Source organism: Podarcis pityusensis, assembly GCF_964106645.2.
Source record: "Podarcis pityusensis genome assembly, chromosome: 9".
NCBI lineage: Eukaryota > Metazoa > Chordata > Lepidosauria > Squamata > Lacertidae > Podarcis > Podarcis pityusensis.
The window spans coordinates 16,634,403-16,649,997 of record NC_138034.1 but is presented as its reverse complement, the minus strand read 5'-3'; the positions used below and the strand labels follow the sequence as shown (position 1 = coordinate 16,649,997).

The 15,595-nt window shown below is 41.8% G+C and overlaps 1 protein-coding gene across 3 annotated transcripts in view; it reads left to right on the top strand.

Annotated features, from left to right (window-relative positions):
• Positions 1-14,192, top strand: part of SMIM14 (small integral membrane protein 14) — a 33,288-nt gene extending 19,096 nt beyond the window's left edge. For all 3 annotated transcript variants that reach the window (XM_081020223.1, XM_081020222.1, XM_081020224.1), the window contains 3 exons: positions 1,385-1,433; positions 8,373-8,521; positions 9,852-14,192. In XM_081020223.1, coding sequence (XP_080876349.1) covers positions 1,385-1,433; positions 8,373-8,521; positions 9,852-9,884 — 231 coding nt within the window. In that variant the 3' untranslated portion in view covers positions 9,885-14,192. The remainder of the gene's footprint in view (positions 1-1,384; positions 1,434-8,372; positions 8,522-9,851) is intronic.
• Positions 14,193-15,595: the final 1,403 nt, after the last annotated feature.

Genomic DNA, 15,595 nt, shown 5'->3' with positions numbered 1-15,595 from the left:
CACCATCAAAATTTAAAGGATGGGGTTGGGGTTGACCTATGGCATGTGTTCTTGGGTTTCTTGGTCCACCCACCACCCTATAATCCTTTCAGTTGCGTGGGATGCTTGCAGGGTAAATGAATGCACATCAGATGGTTCGTCTGAGTGTTGTTGTAGTGTAGCCAAATTACATTGCTACATTAAACATGCTTTTTAAAAAGCACGCCTAAGCGAGCCGCTTCTGTTGTGAAGGAAGCATAATCACATGGGACCCTTAGCTATTTCCCTGCCAAAAAATCCACCCCACAGCTGCTCCTTGTACACAGATGTGACGTTTGACTGCAAACGGTATCTTTAAGGACAAATAGCAGCTGATGGGAAGGGAGGGGCAGGTTTTGGCAGGGAAACTGGTACAGTGCCCTAATCTGGATCAAGACCCTGTCTAGCTGTTTTTCTTTGGAAATTAAAGCCACCAATGCTCAGCATGGTGGTTTTAAAAACATGCTTAATATAACATAGTTTGTCCTCAAGTGAGCATTCCATTGAAAATGATGTAGTGTGGTGAAACCTCATTTGTTCTGAGATGCTCATTTGGACATCTATCTGGTTTAGGCCTGCTCTTTCTGATCCAGTAGAACAGGCTTCCTCAAACTCGGCCCTCCAGATGTTTTGAGACTACAATTCCCATCATCCCTGACCACTGTCCTGCTAGCTAGGGATCATGGGAGTTGTAGGCCAAAAACATCTGGAGGGCTGAGTTTGAGGAAGCCTGCAGTAGAAGGTTGCGTCTGGCTAGAGAGTTGGAATTGGTCTGCACTTCATTCTTTTTAATAGCAGCTCCTCCATATTGTACAGCCAATTCCTTTGGTTTCAAAAGCCAACTGTGATGCGGTGTATTGGGAGGGGCTACTTTAAAAAAAAGGAACATCTTTTTCCGACCAATGAATATCACCAAATTTCTAGCACTTATTGAAAAGCTGAAAAATAAAGAATTTTGATATACAAGTAAATTTTTGAAAGTAAAACCCATGTAGTTAACAATACAGTGGTACCTTGGGTTAAGAACTTAATTTGTTCTGGAGGTCTGTTCTTAACCTGAAACTGTTCTTAACCTGAAGCACCACTTTAGCTAATGGGGCCTCCCACTGCCTCCGCGCCGCTGTTGCGCGATTTCTGTTCTCATCCTGAAGCAAAGTTCTTAACCCGAGGTACTATTTCTGGGTTAGCGGAGTCTGTAACCTGAAGCGTCTGTAACCCGAGGTAGCACTGTAGTTAACTTCCAAGACTTTGCACTCGACTCTCCAACGTTCATTTGATTTCAGAAATTCTGAAGACTCGCCCACAAATCTTAGAACGGATGAAGTCTCTTTTTTCTCTAAGCAAGTTTCTGTTCTCTTCATTTCAGTTACGGCAATCCCAATCCTACTGCACAGACACGGAATGCCTTCAGGAACGTGAGTAATAGGGGAATCTTGCATGTATATTTTTAAACGCTTTTGTATATTGCTTTCCAGCACAAAGCAACTCAACAGCTGTTTATATATATATCAACGGAAATATATCCAAATAATAATAAAATTTAAACGCCAATAAAACAACAGCCACAAGCATTACAAAATACAGGAAGATAGTTGGACAGAATAAATCTAAGCATGCCATCTTCATCATGCGGCAAAATCCCATGTAGATTAGAAAGCTTTCTGTGAGTCTAAGTTGGGGGCTGGGGGAGAGCGCATCAATACAAAGGAGGCCATACTCTGGTTCCCCATTGTTGGGGTTCCAAGGGGTTGCTCGAGAGCAAGCAGGCAAATACCTCCCTGCTTGGCTGTGAAGCCTTGCTTTTGATGCCAAAATAAACTTTAACTGTCCAGAGAGCCACTCTCCCGTGGCTGGCTCATTCACTGGCAGAACCTAAGTAGTTTCTTGACACCCAGTCTGCGCCTCCCCTCTCGGCGCGAAAGCTTACTGTGCAAGGAGGGCGTGGGTAACGGAGGACCTCTCTCCTCCCTGCTTTGCCCAGGCAAGGTGTCCTGGCACCACCTCACCTCCTCCGAGCCCTGACACTTCTCTCCACTGGAGGCGTGGTTACTCTCCTCTGCTGAGGAGGAGCTGCTTCCCAGGATCTTTGGGGGCTCTCTGTAATCCATCCGGCTTTTCCCCCCTCCCCCCTGAGCCGATGGCAGTTCCCTGACACCCATATAACAAGCTACTATCATCAATGGAAATGGCAAGTGGGAGTGACCCCCCTGCTAATTTCAGGGCTAAAATAGTTAGTGTTAAGGAATAGATGCAAAGGAAAAGATTATGTCTGAGGGCTAAATGTGCATTAGACTGAGTTTCATATTTCACCTGTTAACGTTTCCTTTCTTTTCACAAAATACCACTGGGATTGTTGCACTCTAAAGTGGGAGAACTTCACAGAAGCAGGGAGATACTTCTTAGGTTTTCTCTCTGGTCCCCCTCCCATTTAAAATGTTCCCATCTGCTTTCTTGCTGCAATTTGGGAGGGGGTGATTTTTTAATAAACGGAATAACCACTGGATAAGAAAGGATTCAGAAGCCCTTTCTCCCTGCTTAGGACTTCTGCTTTAGATTGCTATCTCTGCAACTGTATTTTACTTTATTTAGTTCACAACTTTTTATATACCTTAGTTGTGATAAAACATAAAAGTGGTTTGTTTTCTAAAATAGAAAATGTGGGGGGTGGGACGGGACAATGCATGGCTGAGGGCTAGGGGTGGGTCTTGCTCTGTGAAAAGTATCATCAATTAGGATATCAAAACAGCATTTTGAGAAATTTCAGGGGCATGCGTTTTGATTCAAACAGAAAAAGGCCTAGATAATTCAGAAAGAATCGTGCCATTGTATACCTTGTAGTATTGGTAATTTGAACCAAAGGAACCCTAGAAGGTTTTTTTCTTAGTTGGAAGTTGATCTTCCAGTTTTGGAATGCATAACCGTTCCAGCCAGGTACTAGTGTACACTGATAAAGACCCATGTTCATGATTCATCATGCCAGATTACACACTACAGTCTTATTTTCCAACTTTCCTACTCTCTTGAAAAAAAGGGGGAGGGGGTTGGCAGCGTTTAGATGTTTAAGAGTGATATAAAAATACAGTGAGAATTAGCTGTGAGTAAGAACATGTTTGGAATTTTTACATAAAGTGTGTTGGGGCCAGGAAGAGGCTACGAGTATCTAGACCTGGAGAGTTAACTGCATGACCAGCTATCTAAATGCTTTGTGTAGCAGGCAAGGCAGAAGGCCTGGCTGCTAATATTTGCATCAGGCTTAGCCATCCCAGAAGTTTCATGCTGCTTGACAGCCAACTGCTAGGCAGATGCTGTACGCCTATGGTATCTTTGACGTCTGGGGGCCTGTAGTCAACAGGGAATGGCTCACTAGACTACATTTTGACTTGCTCCCTTAGATTCTGTCTCCTCTCCAGATTCCCTCTCACTAGCTGTCTTCTGTATTTATTTTGTGCCCTCCCCCCAGCCTTCTCTTAAACCGGAAATGAGGAACTCCAGATGTTGTCGGACTCCAATTCCCATAATTCCTGATTGGCCAAGCTGTCTTGACTTATGAGAATCAGAGTCCAAAAGCATCTGGAAGATCGTAGGTTCGCTAAGCAGAGCTTTGGAGAGTGTAGATCCTGGCACACAAATGACTTTGGGAACTTTATATCCTGAATTTCTGTCTTACATGAAATATGGCTTGCATATAGAATTTATAAATTCTGGCACACACAATTCATTTAGGAACTTCACACACACCTGATTTCTGTGCTAGCTTACATATTAGAATTAAAGGGGGGAACCAGTTTAAAAGAAGATGGGAACAGCAGATAAAAAATTGCAGACACTTCCCACCCACCCCCAATATCAACTGAAAAGACCAATTGTCTAGTGGAATAATAAGCTTATTTCTAGATTTGAGGTGAGGGAGCTTAGCTTGAATTGGCAGGGAATTATGACACCTGCTGTGTTGTTTTCCCTTAGTCACATCTGCTGATAGGAATGAAGAGCTGGAGGAGTGCAGCAAGTGGTTTGGGAGCCTATGATTATTTTGCTTCCTGTCTGAGACCCAGCTTATACAAACAAACCCTTTTGGCCAATGATTACAGCAGTAAAGGCTGGAACTTTGGGTGGGGTTTGGTTTGGGAAGCAGGAGGGCAGGGGCTCTGCTGAAGTCAGCCTGACGTCTGTTCCATTGCTGCAGATGAATGAATCATTATGAAAACGATGACTTGAGAGGGGAACTCCCTGAATTTTGCACATTTGGAGTCTTTCTGTGGAAGTTTGAAGCTCTTGGGTTTGGTCTTTGCATCCAGACAAAGTGAAACAGCACTCATTTGCTTTGAAATAATATAGGCTAGCAGTGCTTCCTGAACTTAAAAACTTTAAAAATGGTATTTTTGCAAGTAAAATTGGCGTCTGATGACACTGTTATGCCCATAAAGATTGGGAAAAGACCTTGCCAAGGTAGAAACTTGGCGTAGAAACAGAGTAGCCCTTTTGGGGGCAGCCAATTCTGTTGTTGTCTTTGTCAGCTTTGATTGGCTCAAACGCCGGCTCCCTTGGCCTGAAAGTGAGATGAGCGCTGCAACCCCATAGTCACCTTTGACTAGACTTAACCATCCAGGGGTATTTTACCTTACCTTTTGGGCACTGACCACTCTTCAAACTAGCTTAGCTTAAAACAAGTTGGTGGTCTTCTGTTTCTTCAGACCATACTTTTATTCTGTCTTATCATCAAGGCGTGTTGCTTCTCCCTTTGCAACACAGTGGAGAGCAACCTGTGGCCCAAGTGCAACATGTAATTCCCAACCCCCACCAGCTAATTTTGTGTGCCCTCCCAACATTTACTGTAGCTTCTCAATTTCTCCATTCTATCAGTTTCTTCCTCCTTCTTCGTTTCCTCCTTCCTTCTCTTAGCTTTCAGAATTGTGCTTTCCCTCTTTCTATATAGTTTCAGAAAGGGCAGTATTTTATTTGGTGAAAATAAATTAGGGTGTGTACATATATAGCTCACTAAAGCCAGAATGGAATTGCTGTCCAGAAAATAACCCCATCAAACCTAGCTCAGGGCTTAAATCTGAGTAGACCTGCATAGGATTTCTAATCTGAGCTAGCCATGACAACAAAAGCTGAAGAAGGGCAGTCTTTGTTCTGGATTATTTAATACATAAAACTTTGTTCCTGCCCCTCATCAGCCCCCCTCTGCCCAGCATTGACATGTGTCCCACATGAGACTACCCCTGAGGGAATGCAACCCTCAGCAGCAGGGGTCAGCAATTTTTTTCAGCAGGGGGCTGGTCCACTTCCCTCAGACCTTGTGGGTGGCCAGACTATATTTTGGAAAACATAATAATGAATGAATTCCTATGCCCCACAAATAACCCAGAGATGCATTTTAAATAAAAGGACACATTCTACTCATGTAAAAACACACTGATTCCAGGACCGTCTGCAGGCCGGATTTAGAAGTTGATAGGGCCGGATCTGGCTCCCGGGCCTTATTTTGCCTACCCATGCTCAGCAGCATAAAGATTTCCCAACCTTGCTTTGCAGAACAAGGATAGAGCCCTTCCTCTCTGCCCCATTGGCAAAACCTCTGCATAAGATTGTGGTTATCGTCATGATGTGAGCTGGGAACAAATAGTCCCCAGTCCAAATATCAGTTTAGCTGTGAACTTCTTAGATGGCCTTCAGCAAGCTTCTAGCTCAGAGCTCCCGTCTGCTGCATGAACTGTCCTCCTTCAGCTGTACCTTGAAGGCTGTTGCAAAGATAATTTACGAAAATGTTTAAAGCATGCCACAAACGTTTCAAACTTTTCGTATACCTTGGCAATTCTTACAATATGCTATATAATTATTAAATATTAACTGTTTTCTCTTTAGTTTGATTACATTTTTAAATATGTATTCTTGCAATACATTGAGGAAAGGAGTGGGTAGTCAGAGGCTTGGTGTATATTGAACAGAGCTATGTCACAGGAGGATGAAGAAACCTTACTCCTGAGGTTTTAAAAATCTATCATTTTAACTGCTTCCAACTCTGAGCTTATTTCCTGCTGGGCCTTCCCTCTCTGCCCCAGCCCCAAGGACACTGCTAATAACCTTTGCCCAAGGAAGCTGAAGGTCTCTTTCGCAGTTTGACGTTGAGAGGGATGTCATACAGGAGATTCCTTTGGCGGATATGCAGATAACTGATGAACCCTGGAAATAGGAGCTTCAAGTGTTGCCTTGAAGAGAACAGCTTCTTAAAGAGGTGGTCAGCTTATCTGTAAGATATTTGATGGATTTAAAACTCCACAGCAGCCCAGATATCTAGCTTTTATCTCTCACAGGCCCGGTTGCATCAATTGCTGTTATATTGCTGCCCAAATGATGAGTGAAATGAGGCCTCCAGAAGTTTAGGGGGATATTGTTTTGTGGGCTACAGAAGAAAAGCAGGGTGCTTATTAGCTTTCCTCTCTGAGAACTGTGACTACATGATACTGCTGCCTTCAATGTTCTTTGGCTACTTATGGCAGCAATCTTCTGGCACCGAGCTCTGAGCCGAATTAGTTTTCTGTACTGCTGCAAGATTAACAGAGCAAGCCAAACTGTTTATCAAGCCAGACTGTGGGAGGTTTGGACTGAGTGGAGGCATCCCTCTGCTCAGTAATCATGGCTGAGCAATCCTCCCGTTTTTATATTATTTTTATTTATTCATTAAATTTGTATAGCACCCTTTGTCCAAAGATCTCAGGGCAGTTCACAGTGTAAAATCACAAAATACATAATAAAAACAAGAACAAACCAAACCAATAACCACCCCCTTGTGAACACATTTAAAAGGATATGGGATGTTCATCAGCCAAAGGCCTGGTTGAAGAGGAATGTTTTTGCCTGGCACCTAAAGGTGTATAATGAAGGTGCCAGGCGAGTCTCCCTGGGGAGAGCATTTCACAAAAGAGGAGCCACTGCAGAAAAGGCCCGTTCTTGTGTTGCCATCTTCCAGACCTGCCTTTGAAGCAGCACATGAATAAGAGCCTCAGGTGATCATCACAGGGTCTGGGTAGGTTCATATGGGGAGAGGTGGCTCTGGAAGTATCGCGGTCCTGAGCTGTTTAGGGCTTTATAGCTCAAAACCAGTAGTTTGAATTGGGCCATAATTGACAGCCAGTGCCGTTTGGCCAGGATCGGTGTAATATGCTCAAACTGTCTGGTCCTGGTGCGCAACCTGGCTGCCCATTTCTGAACTAGCAAGTTTCCGAACCAGCTTCAGAGGCAGCCCTATGTATAATGTAATCTAGCCTACAGGTTACCAGAGCATAGACAACAGTAGTTAGGCTATCCCTATCCAAAGCTGATGGAAGGCACTTTGCACCACTGAGGCACTGCTGCTGTGGATTTAATCAATTTGGTAGTAACTTTATTAAATAATAATAATGTAAACATATTAGACTACAGTAGAGCCTCTACTTACGTCCCACTCTACTTAGGCCTGTTCCAAGTCGTGACCGCGACAAACCCGGAAGTAAACACCAGGTTTGCCGTGATTCACACACATGTAGAAGCGGCTGCTGCCGTCTGCACAAGCACAGAAGCGGGCCGCCGCCGAATGTGCCTGCGGACAATGGCGCTTCTACCAGCGACCTATTTTGCTGTAAGGACGGGCCTCCGGAATGGATTGTGGTCGTGAGTAGAGGTTCCACTGTATTTGTATCTTTGCATAAATGTGTGTGTTCTGCATGTGTGACTATATCCATCAGGAGGAGGATATAGTGTGGAGGCCTCAATAGCTTCAGCCTTTTACCGCCACTACAAAATTTATATTGGTCAGTGGGTAGATGACGGCTTCTTCCTAACAATCAGCAATTATTCGCTCTTTACATTTTTGAAAATTGTGCTAATGTTGATCAGCAAGTAAAAGACACAGAGGGAAGAAAATAAATATGGAAGTGAGAATGCTGAGAGCACCCATCGGTTGGAAAGTTGCCAGATAGCACCATAAACTTTCAGAGATGAGTACGGATGAAATAACTAGCCCTGTGATCAGTTTAAAAGCAGTTAAAGACGAAGTGGAAAAGAAGCAGACAGCGTTTAAGAAATAGTCATCTATTTCTTGAGGTTAAGGCTTAACAGTCAGTACAGTGACTCACAGGGGACCGTGTTTGTTCAGTGACTCAGGAGGTGGAGCTACTTTTCTCTTTCCAAGCCAGTTAGCCCTCCTTCAAGAGTTGAACTTATCTGTCAAGCCTGAGATTCTACGTTAACTTGACCCTCTTGTTTCTCCCAAAATGCTGCGTAATCCCCATCTGAGTCCCTTTAATTGTAGTTAATTTTAAAAAGTGACTTGAAATTCTTCACTCTGTTTAATTCATGTGTTCTTTTCCTTCCAGTGCCAGGACCCAATCCGTCTGCTGATAATGACATCAGTGTGACAATGATAATGGTGGGCTGGCTGGTTCTGGCACTGGTACTGTTCTTGATGAGACCTGCTAACCTAAGAAGACCTTTTACAGCTGAAAAACCATCCAGCCCACATAATGTGAGTATTCCGACGTTTTAGTTAACCTCCCTATATAACATCAAACGACGAAGCAGGGAGAGGGGAATATGTGATGCAGAGGCCTGAGTTTCTCAAAGAAAAACCAAGACACAAATGCAATTCATATGCAGCTTTTAGCAGATTGTGCTGCATTGTGTCCAGTAATTTCATTTTCCTCATTCATTCTGACGTTGCATTCCTGTTTACAAAACCGTTCGTGTTGCGATCTGGTGCAGTCCTAAATAAAAAGTTCCTTAAAGCAGTGGTTTCAACCAATGGAAATCTGTAATGTTGTTACACACAGCAAATGCTCTCCCCTTTCATCCTGCACAACACACTAATACTGCACAGACTTCACGCACGACAGATTTATAAAACCTTTTGAACAATTTCCCCAAGTTTGTTATACTTCTAGCACTTAATGCACAAGATTGGTCACCCTTGTGTAGAGGAAGGAAAGGGAACAGAAAGAGGTCTGTGTATATTTGGGGGGGGGTTTAAGAGAGAGTATTGAAGATTCCCTGTTGTAGCTGGTATCAGGATCAGGCTGGAACTCGGGATGGTTTTGCATGGAACCGAGCCAGGGATAAGCTGACACTAAGCCTACTAGTCCTCAGCGCAGGAGGGTCTGCCCTGCTAACTAGACAATGGCAGATGCCCACTTCCTGGTTCTAATAAATGTTGTGGTCACTCTGGAAACATCTTCTTGGTCTATCAAAGGGAGTGATACGGGGATCTCTATTCACTGCCAGGCCTGAAGACATCTCTGAATACTTCCAGTTCTAAGTTGCTCACTCAGCTAGAGTTCTATCTATCCTTGGCACTCCTGGTTCTGCCATTGCATTCCTCAACTCAAAAAGGTGTACGGCGAATCTTAAAATGGACAGTTTCTTCTCTTGTACACATTTCCTTCTTCTGTTCTAATCTTTCTTCTCTTTTGTACACATTCCTATTGTTCTAATGGCGGGCACATAGAACAGGGACGTTTTGGTGGTGGCCTGCGGTTGTGGAATTCAGTCCCATGTGACATGAGGAAAGCTTCATCCCTTGATACTTTTAAATGGGCCTTGAAGACCCATCTTTTTGTCATGGCCTTCAGTGAGTAACTTGCAAGCAGTAGAACTAGTGCTGAGTTCTGGTTATGTATGTGTTTTAAGTTACGCTGGGTTATTTGCGCTAGCTTTCAGTAGTTTTAAGTAGATGCTTTATATTTTATTGCCTATGTTTTAATTTGTATTATGTCATGCCCCTTTACATAGAATGTCTGTCTTGAAAACCAGGCTGCTATATGAAATTAAAATATATAAATCAGTGTATTCTTGACACACAGGGGCAAGAACCACCAGCTCCACCTGTGGACTAGACCTTACTGGAGGAAGCTCAGCGACTGTAACCTTGCACGACCAAAAGAACGAACGTGACCAGAATACCCCTCTATGTCGCACACAATACTGTTCTGCTCCATACATTTAAAATTGTTTTGCAGCCCCTCCCATTATATTTGAATAAGTTAACGTATGTGGCATTTTTGCTGATGTTCATTGGACTCTAGGCATTGCACTTTGCAATAATATCTGAAAGAAAATTAAAGCCTAGTTGTCATTTTTCAAACAAATTGTTCTTTCCCTGCAGTCCACCAATAATGTCTCCGTGATCTATGTACATTTATGGAGTGGAGGGAACTGCACAGAAGTTCCCATTGAATGTGCCATTATCTATAGAGTTGATTTAGAACTGGGGTGGCTAATCTGTGCTCCTCTTAATATTGCTGGACTAAAACTCCCATCATTTCCAATCAGCATGGCCAACGGTCAGCGATGGTGTAAATTATTGTCTGGCAACATCCAACTGGCCACACGTTAGCCTCCCCAATTTAGAAAAAACCCAAATTGTATCTCATCAATACAACTTTGGATTTACTCTGTGCCTGCGAACCAGAATTGTTTCACAGGGATTCTGTCTACTATTTATATCTGTGTTAGTGTTGTCCAAAGTACATCCTTCTCTAAAATAAGGCCAAATTAAATGTATTTATTGGAAGCAAGCAAATAAATTTAGTATTGTATTAAGATAACTAAAGAGTGCATAACTAAATGTTACATTTGAAACTAGGAATATTTACAAATACTATAATAAAAATAGTTACCTGTATACTTCTCTGTAGTGGATATTACAGTCCACAGCTACCTATATCCAGTTATTTTCTGTAAATGTAGGGCTCCAATGTGCACGTGAAGCTGCTCTGGATTGTAAAGGTTTCCCATTCAGTTCAGTGGCAGGGCAGCAGCATGGTGTATTTAGGTAAAAATGATGCATTTGTAAGGATTTCCCCTGTCATTGAAGTTGTTAGAAGCCTTTGAAAGAAGGAAGCAGTCTATGCATATTGGACTGTTTGTGGAACTGTAGATCAGAACACCTCAGTACCTCTTATTCAAATACCGTAGGGGAAACAATGACCAAATACAACAATCTCATTCTATTTTGAAGTCCATAGAACTAGATTTATCCTATGTACTTACTTGCTGCATCACTCCAATCTGCATTATTTATTTTCAGACGTTAACATATTCATATTCTTAGAAACAGCATGCCAAAGCTGTGCCTCTAAGGCAAGAGTCCAGCTGCCATTTTTTTATGGATGGAATCAGCAAGCAGTAATGTAAAGACACCAAATGTTCACAGAAATAGAACAGATTGCTTGCAAATATTAAACATAGTTTTAAGGACTGCCATTTGGATTTAAAAAGTTTTAATGCATAATGAATTACATTATTTATGTTTAGCTTTCCCTTAGAGTGTGCGGAAGACAAAAAGGAGTCTTCAGGATCACTTGTGGGCATACCCAAAGACATCTTAAGAGACAACTTAAGTGTTGCTTAAATCCCCAGCAAGAGATATTCTGTATACCACAGAAACTGAAGTGGTAAGTTGAGGTGATAAAATTCTGGACTGTACCACTTGCAATTGCAGATGTGTGGAAGGTGTCATCGTTCTGAATGCTAAAACCTTTCCTGCTTCAAAGAAACTATCGCATTAGATAAGGCCTCATGAAACCTTTGTGTTTGATGGAATAGTACATCTTGCAGAGATCCCCTTCCTAGGTGCAGAAGCGTTCAAAAGCATGCACCTCCCACCTGCAGTCTCAAGTGTACAGCCCAGAATTCTGCTATCTCAGTATGCAATGTGTAGAACAGCTTTAATGCTGAAAGCATCCTCAAATTTGGCTTCTTTGAACAGACTTTTCAATGAGACATAATTTATGGTTGCCAGAAATGAAATGTAGGAATTGTAATTTGCATTTTTCTTACGCATTGTCAATTACTTTACTTTATTCTTGGAATAACCAACAGGAAAATATAAGATAGCTTAGATGATTTGGTATGCATGTACTCATAATTCCAGTTTTAACTACTGGAAAGGAAAATACATATGCAATAAGTAATTTAAGAACATTATGCTGTTCAGTCCTGTGCATGTTTACTTGGAAGTCCTATTATGTTCAGTGGGGCTTGCATCTGAGTAAGTGTTCCTAAGACTGCAGCTGGGAGTGAAACAAAACAACTCTGCCTGTTTTTCTTCATCAGAGAACAAAAAGAACCCTTTTATGTTTTAGATTGGCTATGAAGCTTCTTACTGACAATTTTATAGCAATTTAGCAATATCACAGCAAAACAGCTTGCAATAATTTACAGAATCGTAGAGTTGGAAGGGACCATCATTCTAGTGCAACCCCTAGCAATGCAGCAATAATGGCCTAACTCAGCAAACAAAACATTTCTTTGGTCCTATACTAAATTTGGATCAGTGACCCCTAAAATATGGAACTTGAACAAAAATATTTTTTGAGGAAGATGCCTTATACTGGATTGGTCTATCTTCCTCGCTGTTGTCTACACTGACTGGCAGTGACACTCCCAGGAGACGTTCCCAGTATGGTGTAGTGGTTAAGAGCAGTGGACTCGCAATCTGCTGAACCGGGTTCGATTCCCCGCTCCTCCACATGCAGCTGCTGGGTGACCTTGGGCTACTCACACTTCTTTGAAGTCTCTCAGCCTCACAGAGTGTTTGTTGTGGGGGAGGAAGGGAAAGGAGAATGTTAGCCGCTTTGAGACTCCTTAGGGTAGTGATAAAGCGGGATATCAAATCCAAACTCTTCTTCTACTTGGAAATGCCAAGGATTTGTCTAGGACCTTCTTCATGCAAAGCAGATGCTTCAACACTGAGTTATGGCCCTTCTTGACTCCTTTCATCTTGTTATGGGAAAAGCCATGGCAAATTTAAACCAATCTCGTTGTGATTTACACTTCTACAGTAGAATAAATGTGCCTTAATAAGGGTCCTAAATTGTACCATGGTAAGTTTTTTTGTTTACGGGGGTGGGGGCGCTACTAGCAATTTTTTTTCAGCCACCCCAGACAACGTATGATGATTAACATTCTTGCTAACTTAGGAGCAAGCAGAACAATCCGTACTGCGCTTTAAGACAGTCTTTTGAGCATCAGAGCTGTTCCAGATTGCTTAACCTGCTGCAAAACTGTGTTGCAGAAGATTCAAATAATGTTAAAAAAAATTGTGGTGGCGTTCATTACATTTAGCTTTGTCTGAAGGACCTGTTGCTCTTGTTCTCATGGATCAGCATGCTATGGTACAGCTAGGCATTGGAAACTGACTTCCAGACATGTTTGTGCACCCTTGCCAAACCTGGCAGGGAACTCGAGGATTGCTGGAACAGCTTGAAAACCTCTGCTTTAAGATTTCAGATGGAGGGATGGTGAGGAAATAGGGGCTGTCAACCAACATCTAGTCTAGTGTACTAGGGGAAACAGAAATTTTCTGAGAGGCCCAAACTGCATTCTCCCTCCTTTTCCAATACACTTACACTGGTGGTGGTTGAGGAAAGGAAGGTGTCCTTTAGTGCCTCTTTACAAGATTCACTTCTCATGAATCTTCTTAGAACTTGATCTTTGTATTAAGGGTTCAGTGATCAGATAGAGAGACACTGCACAGCCTGCTTGATGGGAAAGAGAAAGCAGGCTTGCAGTTTATGCTTTAGTTTCTAATACTTTTTTAAAAAAACACACACATGCTTTGAATGCACAAGCTAGACATGGCATCAGGCTTTCTCACACTTAAAAAAAAGTTAATAGTAGCCACACAGGGCAGGGAGTAAGGAAGAGATTTGGACTAGGACCATGGTACTGAGGACAGGATCACCCTCTTTTCTAATGGTGTTTCCTAATGAAAGTCACCGCCACCTGCTAAACAGCTTCAGGGAGGGAGTTTTAATTGTAAGACTACCATGGGAGAAGAGGGCTATACCCCCATATATTCTACACTGCGGCCCTGATTAAATCCCATCCTACAGCTCCTATTAACTTGCTTCAAAACAAAGGGAAATCCTGATCACATAAATCTTCATTGACCCTAGATTCACATGTGCTTATAGAATATCAGCAGTTCACTTAGCCTTACTTTTCTGATGCAGACGTGAGTAATAATGTGACTTGTGTTTTTATAGTTTAGATTGGGAGGCTTTAAAATTGTTTGAATCATGCCAGACAAAAATCATATCTGTGCCATTTGGGAATTTGCAGTTTTTTAACTAAGGTTTTTGCTTGTACTATGCACTTTTTAAAATGATCTAAATAAATAGTAACCATTAGTTACCCTCTGTGAATGTGTGGATTTTATACATGATCAGTTTGGGAGAGAAGTAACAATTTATCTAGTTGACTCTTTTAACTTAGGTTTTGTTTTGTTTTTTTTACAGCTCCCTCCTCCGTTCTTTTTCTCTTGGCTGCCCCATTTACATTTTTATGTTGCCATGATTTTTAGTTTTGGACCAAAGATCACAATTTGAAAAAGAACTGTTAAAAAATAAGGATAAACATCAGTCTAAAATGTATCATTTCTTGTTAGAATGGGAAACAAAAGACAAGCTAGTTAAAGCACCCAATGACACACTGGGCAATAATGTTGATACAGGACACAATATAGAACTGGACCTCAGGTAGAAACTTTGGAAAAGTGATATGAAATTTACTGTGTGTTATTCTCTGAAAGAGAACTACAGTGGTACCTTAGTTCCCAAATTTAATCCATTCCGGAAGTCCGTTCCAACTCCTGAAATGGTTCAAAAACCAAGGTGCGGCTTCCGATTGGCTGTAGGAGCTTCCTGTACTCAATCAGAAGCCGCGTCAGACGTTTGGATTCAGAAAAACATTTGCAAACCAGAACACTCACTTCCAGGTTTGCGGCATTCGGGAGCCAAACCATTCAACTACCAAGGTACCACTGCATTTGAAAATGATTCCTAGATGGTATTTAACTCTCAGTAGGTTGGCTAAGATGTATAACGTAGAATCAGATACGTGTTGGAAATGTAAAGAAATGGGAGGTACCTTTTTTCGTATGTGGTGGACATGCAGAAAGGTGAAAGAATATTGGGAAACTATTTATGATGAACTGAAAAAAAATATTAAATTAACCTTCCCCAAAAACTCAGTCCTTTTTGTTGGGAATAACCCAAGTAGAAATTCCCAGGTGCCAGTAGTTTATTTATGTATGCAACAACAGCAGCCCATGTATTGTTGGCCCAAAAAGAGGATTGGCAACTTAAAGATCTTAGAATATGCAGAACTTGCAGGTTTAACCCACAGATTAAAAGAGCAAGAAGAACATCTATTTAAAGAAGAGTGGAAAATATTTATTGAATATATGGAAAATAATTGTACACAGCTGAAAACGCTGGCAGCATTAAAATAAATCCAACAGAGTAAATGGTAACTGATTGATGTAAAAGTTTGAAAATTGATTTGAATGGTCATAGTAAAATATACTGGAAACCACGAACCATGGAAGGAGAAGCAAAGTCACTGGATGTTTCAAAGTTTGCAAAATGTTTAATTGGTTATGTAGCAAAATGAAAACTCAGTTATATATATATATATATAATAAGAAAAAGGCATTGCAGGCTGGACCACCCTGTTTCAGGCTTATAAATAAAGTTAAGACACACACATCCCATCCCACAAATGTATGCTGCCTCAAGTTAGGCGTGCACTCTCCATTCCA